Raw genomic sequence first — 27,084 nt, forward strand, 5'->3', positions numbered from 1 at the left:
ACAAACTCAATGGATACTCTAAAATTTTTACACCTGGCCAGTGGTAATTTAAATTGATTTAACTGCTTTGGATAGTACTTTGACAATTTCCAGGAAGGCTGAAGATGGATGGGTAAAATGTATTCTTGTTTACAAGGACCTGCTCCCTCCCCCTGGGAGAGAATTCTAGGCCCTCACCCATTTGCCTGTGCCTGGCAATCTTGCCCCATGGGGAGAATATATTTCCCTGTCCCAGAGTCTAGGATTTGGGTCATATGATTTAATTTGGCCAATTGAATGTGAATAGACATGGATATCCCTTGTATAAGCAGAAGCTTTTAGAGGCATTGTAAGTTTTTGTCACTTCCTGCCCATATTCCCTCTGCCAGGAGAAGGGTATACACAGGATAGGAGCCCTTTCCATCCCAACTGCAACAATTAAAATAAAAATTCTTGGAATTTCTGGAGTGGTTTTAGGGTTATAGACTTTTGGTGGAGGACTCATTTTTTTGCATGTAAGGAAAACGAAAACAAAATGCTAATGTATCACACAGATATGTTTATTATTTAAATGTTTGTAAGATTTTAATTATGAATGAAAACATTTCTAGAAAATGTTACACATTTTGTATTAATGATTGTAACTGGTTTAAGGCACATAGTGCAAAATACTTCATTTCTGATACAGAGATCCCTAAATGTTTATCTAACCACACTGGCACAAATAGCCTTAGTACCTTATATGGTACAATATATGTTTGGGAAAAAAGTGTTTGGGGAAAAAATAAATAATAATAAATGTTTGGGGGAAAAAAAAACTTTGTGGGTAAAACTAGTATACTAACTATTTCCTGGCAAAAATCTATTAGTAGATTCATTTTTTGGTTTACAGAGAAGTTGCCATAGGAAAATACTATTTGTCTATGATTCTTTTAAAATCACATTATTATATAGTACACAAATTATTCGCCTGAAAAAAATCTCTAAATACCTGAGAATTTACCCATGAATAGTTAATTTTTGTATACTATCTTTTATGTTTTGGCTTTGAAAACCTCAGATATAAAATAACTTGAACATCTCTAATAAAAATTTTGCATATGTAAACATAATTTTGTTTACCAAAATGGGATTTCCAAAATTTCAATTATTCTCATTTTTCTATTTAATTAATAAAATACGGTATATAGTTTTTGAGAAACTAGATCTTTCAGAGTAAATATATACATATATAAGAGTTATTGAGACAGAATATAAACATTATAAAAACAACATATTGCTTTTGTATGTACAATCAAATTAGAGGTAGGTGTTTTAAGTAAAATTCTACTATATCATATCTTCTGTGTTATACCCACAAATTTTCATATTTGTATTTAGCCCAAGCATACATTTTTAATATAAAAGTATACTGCATTTCCAGGATATTTTTTTTTATTTGAAGCACCATAACCCACAATTAAAAATTAAAGGAAATATAAAACAAGGTATCTAAGCTGTATCAGTAGAAAGTATAATGGCTATGTACTTTTGATGTGACTATGGATTTGCTATTCACCTGACAGATTTAATAATGTTTATAGTTGTTTTAAATAAATTCATTTTCCTAATTTTTACTTGCTCCATTTTAACAAGTAGAATAAACATTTCATTGTACAATTCAGTACTGAGTAGATTTATATGTACGATTATAGGTATAATATAACTGTAATCCATTCCAAGGTGTTTGTTAACAGCAACATTACCTTGGTATAATTCATTCAAATATCTGTATATTCTACCATAAATTATTGTGTCCTTTTAAAAAGATCCCGATTAGAATCATATACGTGTTAAGCTTATTTGGAAGGCTTTGGAAAAATTAAGCAGTGATTTGATTCCCTGATGAGCACCCTGGAAAAAAAAAAAGAAAGAAAGAAAAGGAAAATAAAAGGCACAGACATTTTGGATGTGGAAATCTCAGGAAGGGAAGAGTAAAGAAACGAGCACCGGTTATTCGCAGATATTCCAGAGAATATCTCCTCATACTTCCCATTTCTGAATGTTCATATTACTTGAATTGGGAGACCAGTAGTCATGTGAGGAATACACTTTCCACAGAACCCTCCACATCTCCCGTAGACTTTGGTTCCATCCTGAAAATAGGAAGAGGCAGAAATATAGGATAACCATACATGAGCTGGTATCTGTGCACACAGGCAGAAAGAGCAAATGCTTTGAATCATGGGGCTGAAATCATTTAGCCAAAGTTTCCTATAACAATTACATTTGAGGTCAAAGATCATACCGTTTCAGGCTTAGTTGAAATTTGTGGTCATGGGAACTGGATAATCTGAGATTCATATTAGCTACTTGATTATAATCCACACTAAAATTTAGACAATTCATCTCAAACTACATATTTTTTATCGAGGTGTCTATTTGCTTCAGCGAGCTTGTTAAAAACTCTCCCAATTTGCTGTCTGATATTTACATGATTTTACATAAGCTTCTCATAGGCTAAATAAAAAATATATTATACGAATTTGACCTTAACTGACAAGTCCTATTCTCCCCCATTAACCTTAAACATCTCACAGAAGTATTACAAACACAGTTTGAAGAAAAGTATAGAAGGGGAGAAGGTGATAAAATGGATAAAACTGGACTAAAAGCAGTAATTATAATTAGAAAGGGACTAAGAAGGGAGATTCCTCTCTTTTTTTCTTTTTTTTTTCCACCTATTTTAAGAAAAGGAGAACCATTCACTGACAAACAGGTAGACAGAGGCTGGTGAGAGGGGTATGATGCATGTTCTCTCTAGACTGCTTTCCATCTTTGACCAAAAGCCAAAAGACTGAAGACATTTTAATAGGATGAGGCAAAAAATAGTTTGAGCTCCTATATGAGTATCTGGAGAAAATAAAGTTTTTGTTTGTTTTGTTTTGTTTTTCATGTTAAAAGGGAGGGCAGAGAAGGAAACTTTGAGTTCCTAGAACATTTTGGGGTAAAGAGTGTTTTGAGATCAGGGGTTTTTAAGTTGTCTTTTCTTTCAGAAGCTTTTTAACTGTCAAGAATGTAAGTAAGCAGAGAAGAAGGGAATGGCGGTAAAAATTCCCATTCATATACATACATTCTTATCCCCAGATTGTTTAAGTAAAAAGCTAATCTGGATAAAATGTCCTGGCAAGTAAAAAGAGGTTTGCATTTCATGCGTAAGTGTGGGTTCCACCCATCTCAGCTTCACACCAGGCCTCAGGTTTCAGGAAATGCTTTCATATGCAACATTTTTGATCAAGGTCGAAATTCTCAGTGGATTAAATAATTAAGCTTTACAATGGAACTTCAAAAGAAGCAAAAGGAATGACTGTACTAAATAGTCACACCTACTGGTGGTCTCTTTACAATACCAAAAAGATATCTAAAAGCTGGATAAATAAGGTGAAATATTTCATTGAGCTCTTTGCACTGAGACCTGCTCAGAATATACTTCAAGTAATTCATTTATTCCCATACTTTCTACCAAACGGGATTAGACCTAAATATGCCAAATCAAAATTTAAAAATAGCCATTTGTTCTAAAAGCCTACTTCTGACCCAAATGGCAGAAATGATAAAAATTTAAATTCTTTAGGTGTTCATTAAAACTCAGTTGCATAGTCTTCAGAAATAGAATGTCTTAGTGTCTATGAATATTAGAAAATTGAGTTTCACTTACAAATAATATTGACACAAGTAGGAGTATAACAAAAGTAACTTCTATCAAAAGAAAGAAAAACCCTAAAATCGAATGGGCAGGGGCTGTCGATGGTGCTGACTTATGAGTAACACAGGTGAAAACACTTACAGATCCTGATTTACTGTAGATAGAGTCCTGCTATCTGAGACATGGTAACCGGAAGTAACAGGAACCATCTCATAAAGGGTAAGTGCCAGGGCAGTGTATGAGCAAATTAAATGTGTTCTACATGTAATACGTGTGCTACAGTAAAAGCCAAGTATGATGTTATCTAGATAAAGGCAGAAGAAAATATGCATACACCCATAAAAATAGTCCTAATTCTTAGAGAAACTATAAAGAACAGATGTTAAACGACAAATGGCTTTAACACCACCCCCATCACTGAATCAAAGCACTGAGGTAAATAAACCAAAAATATACTCCTCACTTTGAAATACTAAAACTACCACATCTTTAATAATTAAAGTATAGCTAACAGCACTACCTCTTTTTGAAGTACTGGCATATCAAGTCAGCAGCCCCAAACAAGCCAGATAAAATCTCTATGCCCTGGCATTTGATATTTCAGGTTCAAGGATCTGTAGCCTACACATGGATTTATATGCATGTAAAAACACATGTACATTAATAACAATGAACCCAGTTTCATTATTTCATAGATTAATATTATGCCCCATTATATGTAACATGCCTCATATATGCAATAACTCGTTAGTCATTTACTTTATAACTCTAAAGTAGAGGTCCTTTAATTCCAGTTCACAGCACAGTATTTCAGACAGGCATTTTGGTCCAGCAGGACTTACTTGTGATCTGTGGATGATGACAGAGGCATAATTCCCCTGAGCAAGCCACTTTGCTGTGCTGGATATCCTCATTCCAGTTCCTGCCAAGTTAATGCTGAACTGTCCCTAGATTGTAAACAAAACAAAATAGGTGGAATTAATAAAATATTTAAGAATGCTCCTGGAGGCACCTCGGTGTCTCAGTTGGTTAGGCATTGGACTCTTGGTTTCAGCTCAGGTCATAATCTCACAGTTCTGAGTTCGAGCTTGGCGACAGGCTCCGTGCTGACAGTGGAGCCTGCTTAGGATTCTCTCTCTCTCCCTCTCTTTCTCTATCTCTGTCTCAAAATCAATAAATAGACATTTAATAGTATTATTAAAAGAAAAAAAGAATGCTCGGGACACCTGGGTGGCTCAGTTGGTTAAGCATCTGACTTTGGCTCGGGTAATGATCTCGCAGTCCAAGTCCGTGAGTTCGAGCCCCTTGTCGGGCTCTGGGCTGACAGCTCACTTGGAGACTGGAGCCTACTTCAGATTCTGTGTCTCCCTCTCTCTCTGCCCCTCCTCCGCCTGCATTCTGTCTGTCTCTCTCTCTTAAAAATAAATAAACATTAAAAAAAAAGAATGCTCTTGGATAAAAACACCTCAATTTGAATTACATAAGAAACACCTCAAATTATTTTTCAAGGGTCTTTCTTTAAAAAATGAAATAATATTGATATAATTTTACTCTAAAGGAAGTGAACCAGCTAAAGCCTTTTAAACATTGATTACAAACAAATCTCAATATGAGACATCTGAATCAATACCATATAATGTTATTTGTGCAAAAGTAATTCTGTCCAACCCTAGGACTCCACGGCTTGACAGCTAGAGCTCGTGTCCCTGTAGCAATAGGCAAGTCCTAAGAGATGGGTGTTCACAGGGACTAATGCCAGACTTTCACATTTCTCCAATTTCTTTTTTTTTTAATTTTTTTAATGTTTATTTATTTTTGAGAGAGAGAGAGAGAGAGAATGAGCAGGAAAGGGGCAGAGAGAGAGAGAGAGAGAGAGAGAAAGAGACACAGAATCCGAAGTAGGATCCAGGCTCCTAGCTGTCAGCATAGAGCCCTACACAGGGCTCAAACCACAATCCACGAGATCATGACCTGAGCCGAAGTCGGACGCTTATCCAACTGAGTCACCCGGGTACACCTCTTCAATTTCTATTCTTGACCTCTTCTTACTAACTTCTCTGATGAATTACACCTGTTTAATTATTTTCTGGACTCTCCTGTTAATGTGACTTTCTCTGTTGCCATAAAAATGTTACTTCTTAACCCCCTACACAAAACTAGTCAGTGTAATATTATTGTCCCAGCTATTACATCCCTTTTTAAAGTGCCCTGAAGTGTATGATGCCACAGGATTTACACACATGGTCTGTGAGCCCCCTAGTGGCATTATGATCTAATTCTTTTCAAGACACAAGAACCATTTTCATGTCAAAATATTTCAGACTATCTTTGCTAAATATTAAACCTTAAATATCTGTTAATTGAGAAAATGTGTGACAAAACTGGATAAAATTTGGGCACATTTATGTCTTGCAGTACACAATTACACATTCAAAAGTAGAATCAATGCTAATTAAGCTTATTGCCAATGTTCCATGTACACATAGATTCAGAGTGATCTTCTTAGATTACATCACTATATCCCATAGCCTAAGATGCATGAATCTTGAGCAAGACTGTGATAAAATATTAGGAGTTACATTATGTGATTGAAAATATTATCTTGTCATGAAGGCAAAGATGAAATAGATTTCAAATATAACTATAATGTGAATTATTACTATTGCTAAAACAATTATATATCAATTTAGTTTATTGCTAAGAAGTCTAAGCTATTTCTTAATTAAAATCAAATAGAAATTCAAATACATTTATGATATAATTTTGATATATACAGAATTTCCCTGAAAGAGAACTAATGTTTAGATAAATTCCATAGAAAATATATCACATATATCATTTGGTTATAAATTTAGAATATGACCTATATGTTTCATTCCTGTATTCTCAGAGCCCAGAATATGGCTTAGTGTTTTTGAATGGATAAATTAAGTGCAACATTACAAATATTAAATTTTAGCATTACATACACATGAATACACAAATACACATATAAACTTTTCATATGCCATGATAATGAATGACATTAATACTAGACACATTGGTATTTTATATTGGCAAATACTAGACACATTTGGTATTTTATATTAGTAAATAACTAATTCTTAGTCAACCTGCTACAAGTTTTGCATTGAATATCTCCATCTCACATTAACTCATAAGTAGGCTTCTCACCAAACAAAACTCCTTAAAAATAGACATATATTCTGCGATGTAGGTTTCCTGTGACAAGCCACTTACTGAGTGCCCCAGCAGGCCATTCGGTGTTTTCACAGCCTAACATTCTACACTTTCCTTAATTCTTTACCCTCCTGCTCAAGGTTGCTTGGAAGCATTCAAGTGTATATACACTGGAAATGAAAGGAAAAAAATGACTGACCACTGACAGACTTAGGTGGTCACTGACACAATCAGTTGGTCTAGAAATATCTATTGCTCCATTTCTCCAGACTAATTTTCATGAGCTTTATTTATGTCCTTAGTAGATAAAAACTTCCAGTTTTAAGATAAATTTTGGGAATATAATGGGCAGCATGGTGATTCCAGTTAACAACACTGTACTATGTATTTGAAAGTTGCTAAGAGAGTAGATCTTAAAAGTTCTCATTCAAAGAAAATTTTGCAACTATGTGAGGTGATAGATGTTAATTAAACTTACTGTGGTGATCATTTTGCAATATATACATAACCAAATCATTATCTTGCACACCTTACACTAATGCAATATTCTATGACAATTATATTTTACTAAACAGGGGGAAAAATAAAATAGCATATGTATATAAATAAATGCAATGCATTGTAGAGAATTACAGGTGTATAAAAAAAGGTACTGGTACATTCCTATGGGACTTCAGAAGAAATAAATGATTGGATAAATTAATTATTTTAGTTACATATTTTTATTTAAGATTAAAATGTATAACTCCTTAAACCTAACCTTTAACTTAAAAAATTAGTTCAATGTAGCTGCTAAAAATTTGTGTTTTAAAAGTAGTATGAGGTTTACCTCTTCTTCTACTCTCAATCTTTTTTAATTTTTTTTTTTCAACGTTTATTTATTTTTGGGACAGAGAGAGACAGAGCATGAACGGGGGAGGGGCAGAGAGAGAGGGAGACACAGAATCGGAAACAGGCTCCAGGCTCTGAGCCATCAGCCCAGAGCCCGACGCGGGGCTCGAACTCACGGACCGCGAGATCGTGACCTGGCTGAAGTCGGACGCTTAACCGACTGCGCCACCCAGGCGCCCCTACTCTCAATCTTTTTTAGAAGAGGTGGCCATAAGATGTAAAATTCTAATAGCAAAGTCACAAGTGGAAGGTGATTCAAATATCCAATAATTCAACAAATTGGAATGTCTTGAGTAATTAATTGACTGCATCCAAGGAAAAAGTAGTTGTGGATATAAGAGAAGAGCTATAGAGGTAGACATAAGTTTTAATGTTCTACTTCTCTTATTGACTGGTTGGTTCATGTGGTCTTATTACATCATTATAGTTTGATAATTCTAAAATGTGTTGAACATATTTTATCATGAAGGGATCTATAATCTGAGGCAACTGCAATAAAAATTCCATGGAGAATTTTTGTAGCTCTAGAGAACTGATTCTAAAATTTATATGAAAAGACAAATTAAAATAGTTAAATTAATTTTTAAAAAGAATAAACTTGAAGAACCCACACTACCTTATTTTAACACTTATTATAAAGCTATCATAACCAAGACACTGCTGTGTTGGAGAGATAGGTAGATCAATAGAACAGAATAGAGTTCAGAAATAGACCCACAAGTGGACCAAAAATAGGTCCACTTGATTTTTAACAAAGCTGTTAAGGTAATTAAGTAGAGAAAATATTGTTTTTTCAACAAATGGTGTTTGGACAAGTGGATGTCTACATGCAAAATCCATTAGATTTTACACAATTCAAAATCAACCACAGGTCTAAGGGTAAAACTATAAAACTATACAAATTTTTGAAGGAAACATGGGAGAAAATCTTTGTCACTTGGAGTTAGTCAAGGAGTTCTTCAATATGAAACTAAATGCACAACCCATATAGGATAAAAGTAATAAATTTGATTTCATTAAAATTTAAAAATTTTGCTGTGTGAAAGACACTTGAAAGAAAAGCTATGGCTCAGATCAGGAAAAAATATTTGCAAATATCTTATGTAACAAGAGACTTGTATCCAGAATATGTAAAGAACTCTCAAAATTAAACAGTAGGAAATGAACAATCCAATTTTTAAAATGGGTAGAAGACTTGAAAAAACACTTCACCAAAGTGGATATGCAGATGACCAATAAGGACATGAAAGGTATTTAACATATTTAACTGAGAATCAAATGCAAATTAAAACCACAATGAGATTCCACAGAACATGATGTGGCAGAAAACAAAACTTGACAATACTAAGTGCTGACAGGGAAGCAAAGCGACTAGAACTTTAATCTTGGCTAGTGGGAATACAAAATAGTACAGCTACTCTTTAAAACAGTTTGGTAGTTTTTTATAAGGTAAACATACACATTCCCTATGACCTTACAATCCCATTAATCAGGTAATTATCCCAGAAAAATGAAAATGTATGTTCACACATACACCTGCACACAAATGTGCATATCAGCTCTATTCATAATCTCCCCAAACTATAAGCAACCCATTCTTCCAGATGAGTGGACAAACCATAGGACCACTGTACAACTTGTATATGATAGAATAATTCACAGCAATACAAAAGGAACAAATTACTGACACATGCAACAACACAGATGAATCACAAAGGCATTATGTTGAGTGAAGAGAGCCAATCTTAAAACGTTATATACTGTATTTTCCATTTATATGACATTTGTATGACATTCCAGCAAAGGCAAAACAATGGCAACAGAGAACAGTTCAGTGTTTACCAGAAGTTAGGTCCAAAGATTTGGAATTGCCCTATATGTTGATTATACTGATGGTAATGTGAATCTGTACATATGTTAAAACTGTATACTAAAAAAAAAAAAGGTAATTTTTCTCTATAACTTTTTTAAATGTGAATGGGTACAAAATTTATTTAAAGAATAAATTTTCCAAAAGGCTTGCAAAATAAACCCAACAATCTGTTGTATGTAAGAGACATACTTAAAATAAAGTGATCCATAAAAGCTAAAATTAAAAGGATGGGCAAAAAAATACCAGGAATCTGAACATAAGAAAAGAAGGGTAATAATACTAAGGGACAAAGTAGAATTCAAGTCTTAAATCAGGAAAACATGACAAATAAATACTAAAAACCATAATCTACAATGAAGAAATAACCCATGAATATTATGAATTGAGTAACACAGTGACTTTTATAAAATAAAACTATAGGAGATACAAGTAGACATAGATGATAGATAGATAGATAGATAGATAGATAGATACCCCCAATAGGAAATTTTAATATACCACTTTTAGTAACAAGACAGATCAAGCAGGCAAAAATAAGGAGAGGGATAATCTAAACAATATAATCAAAAAGGTAGATCTTTGGATGCGTATCAAACTCCGTATCCTAATGGTAAAAAATACATGTTTGAAATATTTAATGACTGGTTCTGAATTCTCAAACTAGATGCTGGCCATGATCTACTTGCATTAGCTGAATGTAGTTCTTTCTCTTGCTCTTGTGTCATCAATATTAATTATAAAACAGCTAAAGAGATAAACATTAGGTTTTATCGTCCAATTTTTGTGGCTCTTTGAAAAGTATCAAAGGTTTTCCTTTACTTCACTTTTGATGTATGTATTCTAAAGTCACATCACACTCCTTAACTTCATCTTATATTGCAATGTGGCAAAGTTTATTTTCCCTAAAGAGTGCCATATGTATCCATTCTCTTTTTAGAATTCATGTCCCAGAGTGCCCTGTCATATGCAAACACAGAGGATGTGGTTTTGATGAATCCCAAACAAAATAAGTTCTTTCTGTGACATCAAACATCTGGAGAGTATTCATGCAAATGTTGTATAACTTAACACAGAATCTGGTTTATATATTTGACAGAACACCTCTAAGAATACTGGACAGTTTGTATTTTTGGTAACATAAACCTCAGCCGGTTGAATTGTAGAGAATGAATATAGATAGGTAAATTTCCTATTCACAGCACATACCTCTCTATGCTCGCTAACATCTAATTTGGGAAATAAAACCTGGCATTCCAGAAATGCCTGGAGAACTACACGAGGGAGGCATCTCACCTTGATGAGTAGAGAGGAATATTTTATTACTGTACTGGTTCTGCCTCTGACTTTCTCAAGGACCTTGGACAGGTTATTAACATGGAATGTCTGCTTCTCCTAACTATGAAATGGGATTGCCCAGTTTACAACTACATAACTTTCTCAAGATATTATAGGGGAGAAATGGGGTCACAGAGAAATTAAATAAAGGGTTAGAAATTAATGGAAATAACTATCGTATCATTTAAAAACCTAACTGTGCTAACGCCTCTTATTCAGATATTAAGCTCAACAAGAAATATTCTGTTTATTGGGGTGTCATGGCTCATGGGTTCTAGCCCCACATCGAGCTCTGTGCTGACAGCTCAGAGCCTGGAGCCTGCTTTGGATTCTGTATCTCCCTCTCTCCGCCCCTCCCCCACTCATGCTGTTTCTCTCTCTCTCTCTCTCTCTCTCTCTCTCTCTCTCTCAAAAATAAACATTAAAAAAAAAGAAATACTCTTTATAATAATTAGCTTTCTGTTAGATATTTCCCATTAGGAAAGTTAAGTGAGATGAAAGTGTGTTTAATGATTATTGATTTATTTTGAGAGAGAGAGAGAGAGAGTGTGTGTGTGATCATGAGAGGGGGAGGGGCAGAGAGAGAGGGAGAAATAGAGTCCCAAGCATGTAAGATCTCACAAACCATGAGATCATGACCTAGGCCGAAATCAAGAGTTGGACACTTAACTGAATAAGCCACCTAGGCACTCTGAGATAAAAATTTTGATTCCACTTGACAGTTACATGATTTAATTGCCTATCAGCTCTCTTGTGAATTTAGTTTTTATTTCATCAACCCTGACCTTGCCCAATTTAACATGTAATAAAAAAGACTGGATTCCCAGAACTTGGCAACCTTTCCAAAGTAATGGCATCTGAGAGACCTTGTATCAGACTCTCCACATCTCTACGTGGCATTCTCAATTTGCTTCTTTCTAATAACATTAAGTATTTGACAAGATGATATAGCTTATAAGGAGGATGGGTTGTTGGACAAAGTTCATCAGTCTTGACATGGGTTGATCATTTGAGAATGAATAATCTCTAATCTTTATTTAATAATCTCTAGTTAAAGGGAAGTGTTACTAAAAAATCCGTAGGAGTTTGGGCACTTGGTGGCTCAGTCGGTTGAGCCTCTGACTTCAGCTCAAGTCATGATCTCATGGTTTGTGGTTTCAAGCCCCACATCAGGCTTTAGATCCTCTGTTCCCCTCCCTCTCTGCCTGTCCCCTGCTCTCTCTCTCTCTCTCTTAAAAATAAACAAACATTAAAAAAAACCTTTAAAAAATAAATAAAAAATAAATTAAAAAAATCCATATGGATTAAAAAAATTGCTGAGAATGCTAAAAGGTTTAGATTACACATCCTTGACTTTAGAACAGGTGTCTGAAGACTTTAGAACACAGTGTCAGGCTTCATAAGGGGGAGTTCATCAAGGTAAGGACTGTCCTGGGAAAAGAACTGAATAGAAGTTGTGGGTCAGAGAGTCACATTCTGGGAAGTAGACCAATTATGTGATGGACCGATATGAATGAAGGAGAAAAGGAGAAGAATGGACATGCATGGAGCTAGCCAGCTTCAAAGATTGAATGAGAATATGAGCCCTCTCTGCCAAGTTATCTACCTTTAAAATATGACCAAGAGAGGAAGTGCTTCTGGAATGGCAACTTGAGGAGCCCTGTGGCCTCACTCTTCAACAAAACAACCATAACTCATAAAAATTATGAAATACAACAACCATTTAAGGTCTCTAGAAATTATCCTAAGGTTATACAACAAATGGAAAAATATTTATTCACAAAAAAATCTACTATATCTGGGTAAGAAGAGGGAATGTCTATGACATTTGAACCATGACCTGCCCTTTACTCTTACCTCAGCAAGATGACAGTTTTAGTCTTGATAGGAACACAAGGCTCCATTTCTTCAGCATTCTGTTAAGGTTAAGTTTTCTCCCTGGGAGGGGAAAACTGTCAGCAATTCTCATTTCATGCAGTTCTGTGCCACAGAAGCTCTATTACAGGTAAGAATAGCTAAGCTCCCATCCGCCACTCAGTCCCTACTCATAAAACAGAAGATCTACCCCAGGCATGATTGGCCAAGAACACAAGGCTCCAATCATCCCCATTCAAAATCACTGGTAGGGCAGAGGTTCTATGCTGAGAAGGGCAAGCCAAGAAGAGCAGGGGTTACTGCTATGACTCAGGATCCTGCTTATTAAAAAGTAGGATTGTTACTCTGAGAAGTTGGTCCTATCCTTAGATCCACAGAACTAGTGCAAAGTTTTTTCCTTAGGATAGAGTCATGATGTTAAGGTCGGAGTGTTCCATAGCTTTTTCTAAGGAGTATGAGCTTATTTGAGAAAGAAATAGGAGAATTTCAAGACTAAAGATGCAACTGAAAACAAGATTTTAATGACACGCGCTAAAAAGGGAGTGGTGATAGCTCAGTGAGAGCAACAAGGAAAATGGTAGATCAAATTGAAGTTTAACAGAGAGAACCAAGGAAAGAGACAGTTAAGAAGGGCTCCTCTTGAGGTCTGACTTGACCTATAATACTACCTTGGCCAGAGGGCTTGCATTTAGTTGGATTGGTCCATGGAGTAATTTACTCCTCCAAGATGTTATTGAAAGAATATAGCAATCATCTAGCAATTAATGGAGTCTAAGAGCTGAATGTGATATCAACAGATTCAGACCAGTTTAAAAACGTAATGGATATTTGTATCCTTTGGATAAATTCCTAGTAGTGCAATTGCTGGGTCATAGGTTAGTTCTATTTTTAATTTTTTGAAGAACCTGCATACTGTTTTCCAGACTGGCTGCACCAGTTTGCATTCCCACCAATAGTGCAAAAGTGTTCCCCTTTCTCCGCATCCGTGCCAACATCTGTTGTTTCTGGAGCTGTTAATTTAGCCATTCTGACAGGTGTGAAGAGACTCTTAAATACAGAGAACAAAGTGGGGGTTTTGGGAAGGAGTAAGTAGGAGGAGAATGGGTTAAATGGGTGATAGGCATTAAGGAGGGCACTTCTGCGATGAGTCACTGGGTTCTACTCTTGAAGCCAAGGCTACACTGTATGCTAACTAACTCGAATTTAAATTTTAAAAAAGTTAATGCGCAAACTAGGAATAAAAATAAAAACTTGGGGCACCTGGGTGGCTCAGTTGGTTAAGCGTCTGACTTCAGCTCAGGTCATGATCTCACTGTCCATGAGTTCGAGCCCTGCGTTGGGTTCTGTGTTGACAGCTCGGAGCCTGGAGCCTGCTTCAGATTCTGTGTTTCAGTCTCTCTGCCCCTCCCCTGCTCACACTCTGTCTCTCTCAAAAATAAATAAATGTTTAAAAAAAATTAAAAAAAAACTTCATGGAGAGCTGGGAAAGAGACAAAGAGATCTCAGCTAAAAACACTATCATTCCAGGAGGATTAGAGTGACTGTACATGTCCAAGGCTGTGCCATCCAAGGAGTGACATCAAAGACTGCACACTACAGAGAAAATAGATGTCACCAAAATAGTCCAGCCAAGGAGCTAAGCAAACAAGCAAGCAAGCAAACAAGTCCTAGAGGAAAGGGGAGAGGAGATTTAGTGTCCATAGTTACTAAAATACATTCCCTAAAATGCTTGGTTTTCAAGAAAAAACTGAGATATGCAAAGAAATTGGAAAGGATGACTCATTCAGGGGGAAAAGGCAATAGAAACTGCCTTTGACAGGTTTCACATGTCTGGCTGAGCAGATAAAGACTTCAAAGCTGCTCTTATAAATATGTTCAAAGAACTAAAGAAAACCATGTTTTAAAGAAAGGTATGATAATAATGTCTCATCATATAGAGAATATCAATACAGAGACAGAAGTTACATTTAGATAAAGAGCAAAAGGACAATTCTGGAGTTAAAGTGTACAATAACAAAAGAAATCACTATAGGGGCTCAAACAGTAGATTGAAGCAGGTAGAAAAAAGAATTAGCAAACTTGGGCAGGTATCAATAGTGATTACATAATCTGAAGAACAGAGAGAAAAAAAGCATTAAGAAAAATGAACAGAGCCTCAGAGAAACAAAGGGATACACCATTAAGTACACCAACATATGCATAATGCAAGTACCAGAAGGAAGGGAGAGATACAGGAGCAGAGAATATATTTGAATAAATAATGTCTGAAATTTCCATATTTGGTGAAACACATTAATCTATACATCCAAGAAACTCAACAGATTTCAAGTTTGGTAGATACACAGAGAGCCACATCCAAATATGTGACAGTAAAGATGAAAGTCAAAGACAAAGAGAAAATCTGAAAGCATCAAGAGATAAATAACCACATACATAAGAACCCCAATAAGATACATAGCTGACCTCCATGTTTTTATCTATAAGCTAGAAGACAGTCGGGTGACATATTTAAAGTGCTGAAAAATAAAAAGTGTAAGTTGAGAATTTTATAACAAGCAAATCAATCTTTCAAGAATGAAGGCCAAATGAAAACTTTCAAGATAAACAAAACAGAGAGGATTTGTCACTAGTAGACCTGTTTTATAAGACATGCTAAAGGAAGTTCGTCAAGCTGAAATCAAGTAACACCAGACATTAATACAAAACAACCAAAGAGTACTGATAAAGGTAACTGTCTAGGTAATTATAAAAGACATTATGATTGCATCTTTCTTTTCCTTTCTTCCCTTAACTTATTTTTAAACAATTTTATAAACCAATAAGTATATGATTATATTATTGACCTATAATATATAGAAATGTAATATACTTGATAATAATAGCAAAAACGAGGCAGGTGGAAGCAAAGCTCTTTGAGAGTAAGGAAATAACACCAGCCAATAAATCAAATCCACAGGAAGAAAAGAAGAAAACTAGAGATGCTAAATAAAAAGGTTCACATAAAAAGCTCTATGAATATGTAATTCCTCTCATTACTTCTCTCATATTCTCTAAAAATCATAAAATTATAGAAAGTTATTATGAAAACATAATGTGGATTTTTACATATGTAGGTCATGTAACAAATATAACACCAAAAGTGGGAAGAGGAAATAGAGCATATAAAGGAGTAATTTCCTATATTTCACTCAAAATTAGGTAGTGTAAATCTGAAGTCGATTCTGATAAGTTAAGATGTCTATTGTAACCCCTTAAGCAGCAAGTAAGAAAACAATTCAAAAAATATAATGAAAAAGTTATTAAGGAAATTAAACATTACACTCAAAAACATTCAATTAAAAAAAGAAAGTGGTAAAGAAGGAATAGAGGAAAAAAACAACTTCAGACATACAGAAAACAAAAAGTAAAATGGTACATCAATATCATCAAACAACTCAATTCAAAGGCAGAGATCCAATAAAGTGCTCTCTATAGAAGACACTCTTAAGATCCAAAGATATAAATAGGTTAAAAGTAAATGGGATAAAATTATATATCATGTACTATCTATGAGCTGGGCAGCCATTCTAGTGTCAGATAAATTAGACCTTTAAAACAAACAAAAAAATGCTGCTTCAGATAAAGAACATTTTATAATGACAAAAGTGTCAATATATCAGGAAATTATGACAATTATAATCATGATCATATATAAAAACCCCATGGTAAATGAATAAAATACCAAGTAAATGAAATAAGACTAAAGTGAGAAATAGACAATTCAACAATAATAGTTGCAAAATTTCAGTGACTAGAACAGCTAGGCAGAAGATAAACAAGGGAATGGAAAAGTTGAACAATACTTCAAACCAACAAGGCCTGACAAACATGTATAGAATATTTCACCAACAACAGAATACACATTCTTTCCAACCACATATTGAACATTTTCCAGAATAGCCATATGTTATACCATTAAACAAGACTTAGTGCATTTAAGAGAATGAAGAATACAAAGTGTATTTTCCAATCACAATGGAAAGAACTCAGTAACAGAGGTAAATTTGGAAAACTCACAAATATGTGGGACTCAAACACTACATTTTTTTAGAGAGAGAGAGAGCACAAACAGTAGAGGGAGAGACAGAATCTTAAGCAGTCTCCATGATCAGCATGGAGCCCAATGTGGGGCTCAATTTCATGACCCTGAGATGACAATCTGACCACGAAATCAAGAGTCAGACACTTAACCGACTGAGCCACCCAAGAGTCCCTCAAACTACACTCTTAAAGAACCAATAAGTCAAACAAGACCTCACAGGTGATAATGGAAAATACTTTAAGATGAATGGAAATAAATACACCACACACCAAAACTCAGAGGATGCAGCAAAATAAGTGCATAAAGGGAAATTTAAAGTTGTAAATGCCTATATCAAAAGAGAAAAAAGATATATCAATAACCTAACCTTCCACCTTAAGACTCTGGAAAAAGAACAAATTAAATAAAGCAAACAGAAATAAAGAAATAGTAAAGAACAGACTAAAATTTGCTGAAATAAATAAAAAAGAGAAAATCAACAAAATCAGGTGTTGGTCTCTTTGTTCCTAGAAACATATAACCTACCAACACTAAAGCAAGAAGAAATAGAATATTTGAACAAACCAATTACCAGAAATAAAATGGAACCAATAATCAAAAAACTCCCAAAACCAAAAATTCAGGACCAGCTGCTTCACAGGTGAATTCTACCAAATATTCAAAGAATTAAACTTCTCAAACTATTCCTAAAAATACAAGAGGAAGGAAAACTTCCAAGTTCATTCTATAATGCTAGTATCAGCCTGATACCAAAAAGACACCACAAAAAAGGAGAACTATAGGCCAATATCTTTCATGAACATAGATGCAAAAATATTCAACAAAATACTAGCAAACAGAATCCAACAATACATTTAAAAAATCATTCACCAGGATCATGTGGGATTTATTCCTGGGATGCAATTGTGGTTCAATATTCAAAAAAACAATCAACATGATACATCATATCACAAAGAAAGGATAAAAACCATATGATTATTTCAATAGATGCAGAAAAAGCATTTGACAAAGTACAATATCCATTCATAATAATAAAAAAAAATCTGCAAAGTAAGTCTAAAGGGAACATACTTCAACATAATAAAGGCCTCATGTGAAAAATACATAGCCAACATTATATTCAATAGTGAAAAACTGAGAGCTTTTCCCCAAACACCAGGAACATGACAAGGATATCCACTCTTGCTACTTTTATTCAACATAGTACTGGATGTCCTAGTCATAGCAATCAGACAACAAAAAGAAATAACAGGCATCCAAATTGGTAAGGAAGAAGTAAAACTCTCACTATTTGCAGATGACATGAGACTATGTTCAGAAAACCCTAAAGACTCCACCAAAATACTACTAGAACTGATAAACGAGTTCAGTAAAGTCACAGGATACAAAATCAATGTATAGAAACCTGTTACATTCTTATATACTAATAATGAAGTAGCAAAAAGTGAAATTAAGAAAATGATCCCAATTGCATTTGCACCAAAAACAATAAAATATCTAGGAACAAAGAAGTAAAAGACCTCTACTCTGAAAACCAGAAAACACTGGAAGAAGAAGAAAACACTGGAAGAAGTTGAAAACAACACCAAAAAATGGAAAGATTCCATGCTCATGGGTTTGGAGAACAGATATTGTTAAAATGTCTACACTCCCCAAAGCAATCTACAGATTTAATGAAATCCCTATCGAAATGCTACCAGCATTTTTCACAAACATAGAAAAAATAATTCTAAAATTTGTTGAATAGCCAAAGTAATCTTAAAAAGGAGAAACAAAACTAGAGGTATTACAATTCCAGATTTCAAGTTATATTACTGGTACTGACACAAAAATAGGTCCATAGATCAGTGGAATAGAAGAGAAAACCCAGAAATAAACCCAAGATTATATGTTCAATTAATCTTTGACAGAGGAGGAATGAATAAGCAATGGGAAAAAGAATGTGTCTTCAACAAATGGTTCAGGGAAAAATGGACAGCTACATGCAAAAGAAGGAAATTGGACCATTTTCTTGCACTATACCAAAAATAAATTCAAAATGGATTAAGGACCTAAATGTGAGGCCTGAAACCATAAAAACCCTTTAAGAGTGCATCGGCAGTAGTTTCTCTCACATTGACTGTAGCAACATTTTTCTAGATGTGTCTCCTGAGGCAAGAAAACAAAAGCAAAAATAAACTATTGGTATGACATCAAAATACAAAGTTTCTGCATAGCAAAGGAAACAATCAACAAAACTAAAAGGCTACTGAATGGGAGAAGGTATTTGTAAATGACGTATCTAACAACGGGTTAGTATCCAAAAAACTTATACAACTCAACACCAAACAAACAAACAAAAAAAACCAATAGCAAATAGCAAAAGGCATGAAAAAACATTTCTCCAAAGAAGACATACAGATGACCAACAGACACATGAAAAGATGCTCATCATCCCTCATAATCAAGAAAATGCAAATAAAAACCACAATGACATATCACCTCATACTTAACAGAATGGCTAAAATCAACAACACAAGAAACAACAGGCATTGGCAAGGTTGTGGAGAAAAAGAGAGTACAGTTGCTAAAAAGGCAAACTGGTGCAGCCACTGTGGAAAACAGTATAGAGGTTCCTCAGAAAAGTTAAAAATAGAACTACCTTATGATATAGTAATCACACTACTGGGTATTTATCCCTAAATACAAAAACACTAATTCAAAAGATTCCATGCATCTCTATGTTTCTTGCAGCAGTATTTACAATAGCCAAATTATGGAAGCAGCCCAAGAGGTGAAATATATAATGGAATATTACACAGCCATAAAAAGAATGAAATCTTTTTATTTGCAACAACATGGGTGGATCCAGAGAGTATAATGCTCATTGAAATAGGTCAGAATGACAAATGCCATATGATTTCCCTCATATGTGGAATTTAACAAAACAAATGAGCAAAGAAAAAAAGAGAGAGAGAGACAAATGAAGAAACAGACTCTTAACTTTAGAGAACAAACTGATGGTTACCAGAGGAGAGGTGGGTAGGGGAATGATCAGATGAAATAGGTGATGGGGATTAAGAGTACATTTATCATGATGAGCACTAACTAACGCATAGAATTGCTGAATCACTATACTGTACACCTGAAACATAATACTGTACGTTAACTATTAAATGTTAACTGGAATTAAAATTGTTAGAAAAGGAAAAATAAGAATTAATTATGTACAATCTCTCCCAAAAAAGTAGAAGTGGAGGGAATACTTCCCAATTCATTTTACAAGGCCAATATTTCCCTGATATCAAAACTGGATAAGGACCTCACAAGAAAAGAAAATGATTAGGCCAATATGCCTTATGAAAATAGATGAAAAATTCCCAACAAAGCAAATCAAATCTAGCAACATATAAAAAAATATATACACCAAGGCCAAATGGGATTTCTCAGGAACATTCCCAGGAATGTTGTTTCAACATATAATAGTTAACCAGTGTGATATACCATATCACCACAATAATGGACAAGAGATACAGGATTGCCTCAATACACGCAGAAGTATTTCAAAAACAAACACTCTTTCATTATAAAACCACTTAAATTAGGAATAGAAGGGCACTTCCTCAACTTGATCCAAGGGATCTGTAACACATCCACAGCTAACACAGTTCATGATGGACTCAATGCTTTTCTCCTAAAATCAGGAACAAGACAAGTATGTCCACTCTCATCACTTTCATTTAATACTGCTCTGGAAGTTTTAGGCAGGGTGATGAGGCAAAATAAGAAATAAATGGCATCCAGATTGCCAAGGAAGAAGTAAAACTATCTTTATTTCTAGATGGCATTGCTGGTATATAGAAAATTCCAAAGAATCCAAGAAAATAATTATTATAACTAAAAAATGAATTCAGCAGGGTTGCAGGATACAAGACTAGTTTCTAAAAACCATAGGCAAAAATTCGTGATTTGTTTGGGCCCCAGATCTTGGGGGTCTTTTTACTGGACAACTCTCCCTTGTCAAAAGCCTTCTTTAGCTTGAGCTGGAATCTTCTGCCCTATAACACGCACTGACCTCACCCCTCTTTCATGGAGCTCTTTAAATATTTAAAGATAGTTACCATAGCTTCCCATTCTTTTCCTAGCTTCCTTTATTTTCTTATGTGACATAATGTAAACTCTCCTTTTTTCCCCTGGTTGTTGCCTCCTACACTCCTAGACAGATTAAAAACTTACCTTTTCCAGACAGAGATTTAAAATCTTTTGGTGTTGATATCGTGTTTGGGTACTTTATGATTATACTGGGTGGTTTAGAAATTACTCCATAATCTATGTGAGTCATATTGAACTTGTGGTGGTTGAATAAAACACCTCGGTCTTTTTCATATGACATCACTATGTTCTATTTGCATTTCTGTACCTAAAATTTAGAAATTTATTTTTTCTTATTCATTTGAGTCCATAGTTCTAGTGTCTTTTGATCTCCTTTAAGTGTCCTTTTACAATATAGAAAACGCCTTCTCTTTTTAACATAAGTATACCTTCTCTGTCAGATGGTTAAAATAGTGAATGGGAAATTCCAAGACGAGAGGGCTATGGCAAACCATTAGCCACTTCTCTTGAAAATATCAATATTATAATTATTACCTCTTGTGCATGATTTTTGAATTAGTTATGAATCTGCCTAACAATGCTACATTAATCTAGCTTACATTTCTCCATCTTATCATAACACTGTTGTTCACATAGACTCTATAAAATCTCTTGTTAAGGGGTGCCTGGGTGGCTTAGTCAGTTGAGTGCCTGACTCTTGACTTCAGCTCAGGTCATGATTCCAGGGTCTTGGGATTGCCGCAACAGGCCCTGTGCTTAGAGTGGAGCCTGCTTAAGATTCTCTCCCTTTATCTCTCTTTCTCTCTCTCTCTCCTTCTCCCCTCTCTATTCCTTTCTCCCCCATTTTTTTATTAAAATAAAAAAAATTCTAAAAATGGGATAGTAAATTTCTTCTAGAAAGCATACTCTACACTGGAAATCACAGAGATGGCATAAAGGGTATGTGAAGAGAACTCTGGATATAAAAAAATAAAATAAGAATAAAGTCATGGAAATATACTATTTCACAAATAATAGAAAGTTACTCTGGGTCTGGTACACACCCAGACAGCTAATATAGTCAATGTTAGCAGCAGTATAAGAAAGTCACAAGCTTGTGATCCAGTTTTTTACTTTGTTATATACATATGTTCATTTCCACAGACTGGGTAGAAAGATTAAAAATGAAAATGCATCAAGGAAGGAGAAATAGGCTCTGAATAATTTGAAAATCCTCGCTATTACACCTCTTAAGCAAACTTAAAATTGGCAAAGGTATTTTTCCTCCTAAATTTATCTATAACCTTTGAAATAAAATTCATATAGGAAATTCATATTTTCTATTTACTTATGTTTCTTGCAATATTATGGTCAAGAAAATTAAGAGAAAGAGTATCCTTTTTTTTTTTTTACAGTGAGGGAAAAATAAACAAACATGACATACCTGTGGACATCTGGCAGCACTATAGCAATCTCCAGCTGTGGCAAATGGCACTGCTTTTCCAAATATTGTCTGGGCAAAAAGAAGGTCTGTGGCTAAAAAATAAATGAACCTTTTTAGTATTAAGGCATTGTATACTTTCCAGTCTTCACTGCAAAGCATACAGTCTTTATATTACATTCTTAAATATATTTATATAATTAATTCAAAGTTTTAAGCAAATATGCTACAAATTATACTACATAACATATATCAGGTTTTCAATAAATAATTTTTATTTTATTTTAGTAATTTATTTTTTAATTTAATTTAATTTTTTTATTTACATCCAAGTTAGTTGGCATATAGTGCAACGATGATTTCAGGAGTAGATTCCTTAATGCTCCTTACCCATTTAGCCCATCCCCCCTCCCACAACCCCTCCACTAACCCTCTGTTCTCCATTTTTATGAGTCTCTTATGTATTGTCCCCCCCCCTGTTTTTATGTTGTTTTTGCTTCCCTTTCCTTGTGTTCATCTGTTCTGTGTCTTAAGATCCTCATATGAGTGAAGTCATATGATATTTACCTTTCTCTGACTAATTTCGCATAGCATAATACGCTCTGGTTCCATCCATGTAGTTGCAAATGGCAAGATTTCATATTTGAAACCATACACACACACACACACACACACACACACACACACACACCACATCTTCTTTATCCATTCCTCCATCGATGGACATTTGGGCTCTTGCCATACTTTGGCTATTGCTGATAGTGCTGCTATAAACATGGGGGTGCATGTGTCCCTTCGAAACAGCACACCTGTATCCCTTGGGTAAATACCTAGTAGTACAATTGCTGGGTCATAGGGTAGTTCTATTTTTAATTTTTTGAGGAACCTCCATACTGTTTTCCAGAGTGGCTGCACCAGTTTGCATTCCCACAAGAAGTGCAAAAGAGATCCTCTTTCTCCACATCCTTGCCATGTATAAATATACATTTTGTTGCCTGTTGTTGCCTGAGTTGTTAATGTTAGCCATTCTGACAGGTGTAACCTGGTATCTCATTGTGGTTTTGATTTGTATTTCCCTGATGATGAGTGATGTGGAGCATTTTTTCATGTATCAGTTGGCCATCTGGATGTCTTCTTTGGAGAAGTGTCTATTCATGTCTTTTGCCCATTTCTTCACCGGATTGTTTTTTGGGTGTTGAGTTTGATAAGGTCTTTATAGACTTTGGATCCTAACCCTTTATCTGATATGTCGTTTGCAAATATCTTCTCCCATTCCATCAGTTGCCTTTTAGTTTTGCTGATTGTTTACTTCGCTGTGCAGAAGCTTTTTATTTTGATAAGGTCCCAGTAGTTCATTTTTGCTTTTGTTTCCCTTGCCTCTGGAGACGTGTTGAGTAAGAAGTTGCTGCGGCCAAGATCAAAGAGGCTTTTGCCTGCTTTCTCCTCAAGGATTTTGATGGCCTCCTGTCTTGTATTTCGGTCTTTCATCCATTTTGAGTTTATTGTGTACGGTATAAGAAAGTGGTCCAGGTTCATTTTTCTGCATGTTGCTTTCCAGGTTCCCAGCACCATTTGCTGGAGAGACTGTCTCTATTCCCTTGGATATTCTTTCCTGCTTTGTCAAAGATTAGTTGGCCATACATTTGTGGGTCCATTTCTGGGTTCTCTATTCTATTCCATGATCTGAGTGTCTGTTGTGCCAGTACCGTACTGTCTTGATGATTATAGCTTTGCAATACAGCTTGAAGTCCATCAATAAATAATTTTTAAATAAAAAATGTTTATCTCAAAAATTACCCTAAAAATGGCAGGTACATGAGTAATTAATCAAAAAGTTTTAAAAACCAAAATGCCGGGGCGCCTGGGTGGCGCAGTCAGTTAAGCGTCCGACTTCAGCCAGGTCACGATCTCGCGCTCCGTGAGTTTGAGCCCCGCATCAGGCTCTGGGCTGATGGCTCAGAGCCTGGAGCCTGTTTCCGATTCTGTGTCTCCCTCTCTCTCTGCCCCTCCCCCGCTCATGCTCTGTCTCTCTCTGTCCCAAAAATAAATAAACGTTGAAAAAAAAAATAAAACAAATAAAAAAAATAAAAAATAAAAACCAAAATGCCTTATTATATTTTACATAATAGTGAATATCTAAAATAAAGTGGGGTCAGGAGCAAATTACAGAAGAAAAAACATTAAAGTTTAACAAATTATGACAAAGCAACACATAAGTGCTTATGGACCACATATATTTATACATATATGTATCTATGCATATATATGTGTATATGTAAATAATGTATATATTACTGCATTGTATTATCATTTTCTTTTGAATCTTACATTTGCTAAAATTGTTAGCAAAACTTGTTTGGCAATAATGCTGGGGATTCTGTATGAAGTATCAAAAATAGAGTCATTGGATCAAAAACAGGTTGGAAGGAACCCTAAAATCATTCTTGAATCACTTAAATAATATTTCAATCAACAGTCTTCCAGTTAGTGGATGTCACCTCCACTAATGTTGTTTTAAATCACTTTACTTTTTTTTTAATTAAAAAAAATTTTTTAATATGAAATTTATTGTCAAACTGGATTCCTTACAACACCCAGTGCTCATCCCAACAGGTGCCCTCCTCAGTACCCTCCCTCCCCTCCCTCCTACCCCCCATCAACCCTCAGTTTGTTCTCAGGTTTTAAGAGTCTCTTATGTTTTGGCTCCCTCACTCTCTAACCTTTTTCTTTTCCTTCCCCTCCCCCATTGTCTTCTGTTAAGTTTATCAGGATCCACATATATGCATCCACATCCATATAAGATCCACATAAAAACATATGGTATCTGTCTTTCTCCGTGTGACTTATATCACTTTACTTTTCATGACTACTGCATTACTTTTCATGACTACTGCATGCCCCCTATGATGACACCAATCCCCTAAAGGCAATCCCCAAAGGGGGCATTGCTGGAAATACATCACCAATGGCAGTTTCCAAGACTAGGAGGCTTTCAGTTATGTGCCAGAGTCAGCTTGTGCCAAATCATGAGCACCAGTTGGGTATGTCTCTTCCCAATTCCATGTACAATGAGCTCATGTTGGTAGCTTAAAGTTGGCATGGTGGAAATATATATAACTACAGACACTGGCAAATTCTACAAATCAGATGTTATTTCCTGGTTGTTAAATGCTGGTTGTTAAACATTTATCCTCACACCACTGCTTATGCTGGCACTTATGGGTTGGGCGGAGACAGAGCAAACACAACTTTCAAATCAAGCATGCTTTGCTACTATTTTCTCCATCATTACCCTCGTAACCCACAGATAGCTCCATCTCAACATACCCAAACTAAATGCACTACCTTTTTCTCCAAACTTACTTCTTTTGCTATATTTCTCATCTCAATGAACTGTATCACCATCCATTCTGTTATTCTGGAAATCTTTCTAAATATTGTATGCTGGTAATCCCCATATTCCTTCCGTTAGAAAATCCTAAAAAGTGTACTTCTTTAAAATTTCTTGAGGCCCTCTCTTCTGAACCTAGTCCCTACTCTAAGCCCTCATCACTTTCTTTTTTTTTTTTTTTTTTTTTTTTAAAATTTTTTCTTTAACGTTTATTTATTTTTGGGACAGAGAGAGACAGAGCATGAACGGGGGAGGGGCAGAGAGAGAGGGAGACACAGAATCGGAAACAGGCTCCAGGCTCTGAGCCATCAGCCCAGAGCCTGACGCGGGGCTCGAACTCACGGACCGCGAGATCGTGACCTGGCTGAAGTCGGACGCTTAACCGACTGCGCCACCCAGGCGCCCCCCTCATCACTTTCTATCTGGATTATTATATTAGCTTCTTAACTATTTTCATGAACAAAATTTGTTCTCCTTCCAAGTGTCTTTCCTCCTGCTGAAACTTATACCCAATGGTTCTCATAACTTATAAAACTCGACTGTGTAGTTAGCATACACTGTTCTTCATGATCTGCTCTCTGGGAACTTCTCTAACAAGCTACCATCCCCCAACATCCATTCATTTTATGCTTGGAGAAAAATGGACTTTTTATTCTTTTTAAACATTTTTTAATGTTTATTTATTTATTTTTTTGAGAGACAGAGAGACAGAGCACAAGCAGGGGGAGGCAGAGAGAGAGGGAGACACAGAATCCAAAGCAGACTCCAGGCTCAGAGCTGTCAGCACAGAGCCCGATGCTATGAACCGTGAGATCATGACCCGAGCCAAGGTCAGATGCTTAACTGACTGAGCCACCCAGGTGCCTCTGGACTTTTTGTTCTTTAATGAAACCAAGATGATTCACATTTTCCAGGCTTTTGTTCCAGGCTGTTCCCTCCTCCTGAAACTCCTTTTCTCTGCTTTGGTTAATTCAAATTTATCTTCAAGATTTTCTCAAGATAGTTTCTTGAGGAAAGTTGAAGACTTTTGATTCAAACAATATTTATTCAGAACCTATGGTATATTGAATATTATTTTAATTACTCTAAGCACACATCATTAGAGGACATAGAGGCTGATGGAACTGGAGTCCTACCAGAGTGAGACAGGTAATCAAGTAAATACCACATTATGTTAGGGGTGATAATTGCTATAGAAAAATTAAATCAATTAAAACAAGAGGAGAAAGGGAGTTTAGGAGTGCAGACTGGTCCAGGATGGCCTGATTGAAAAAGACAAAAC

General features: G+C 35.3%; 1 protein-coding gene across 1 annotated transcript in view; it reads right to left on the bottom strand.

The window, feature by feature from the left end:
* Positions 1-2,024: 2,024 nt before the first annotated feature.
* ADAMTS20 (ADAM metallopeptidase with thrombospondin type 1 motif 20) overlaps positions 2,025-27,084 on the bottom strand; it is a 171,366-nt gene continuing 146,306 nt past the window's right edge. Inside the window, exons 37-39 of the mRNA XM_047067167.1 lie at positions 22,415-22,506; positions 4,507-4,611; positions 2,025-2,114 (exon numbers count right to left, since the gene is read on the bottom strand). Of these exons, the coding sequence (XP_046923123.1) occupies positions 2,025-2,114; positions 4,507-4,611; positions 22,415-22,506 (287 nt within the window). The remainder of the gene's footprint in view (positions 2,115-4,506; positions 4,612-22,414; positions 22,507-27,084) is intronic.

Source organism: Lynx rufus, unplaced genomic scaffold, assembly GCF_022079265.1.
Source record: "Lynx rufus isolate CCGP_SWC_20201006 ecotype Redwood Valley unplaced genomic scaffold, mLynRuf1.p SCAF_7, whole genome shotgun sequence".
Lineage (NCBI taxonomy): Eukaryota > Metazoa > Chordata > Mammalia > Carnivora > Felidae > Lynx > Lynx rufus.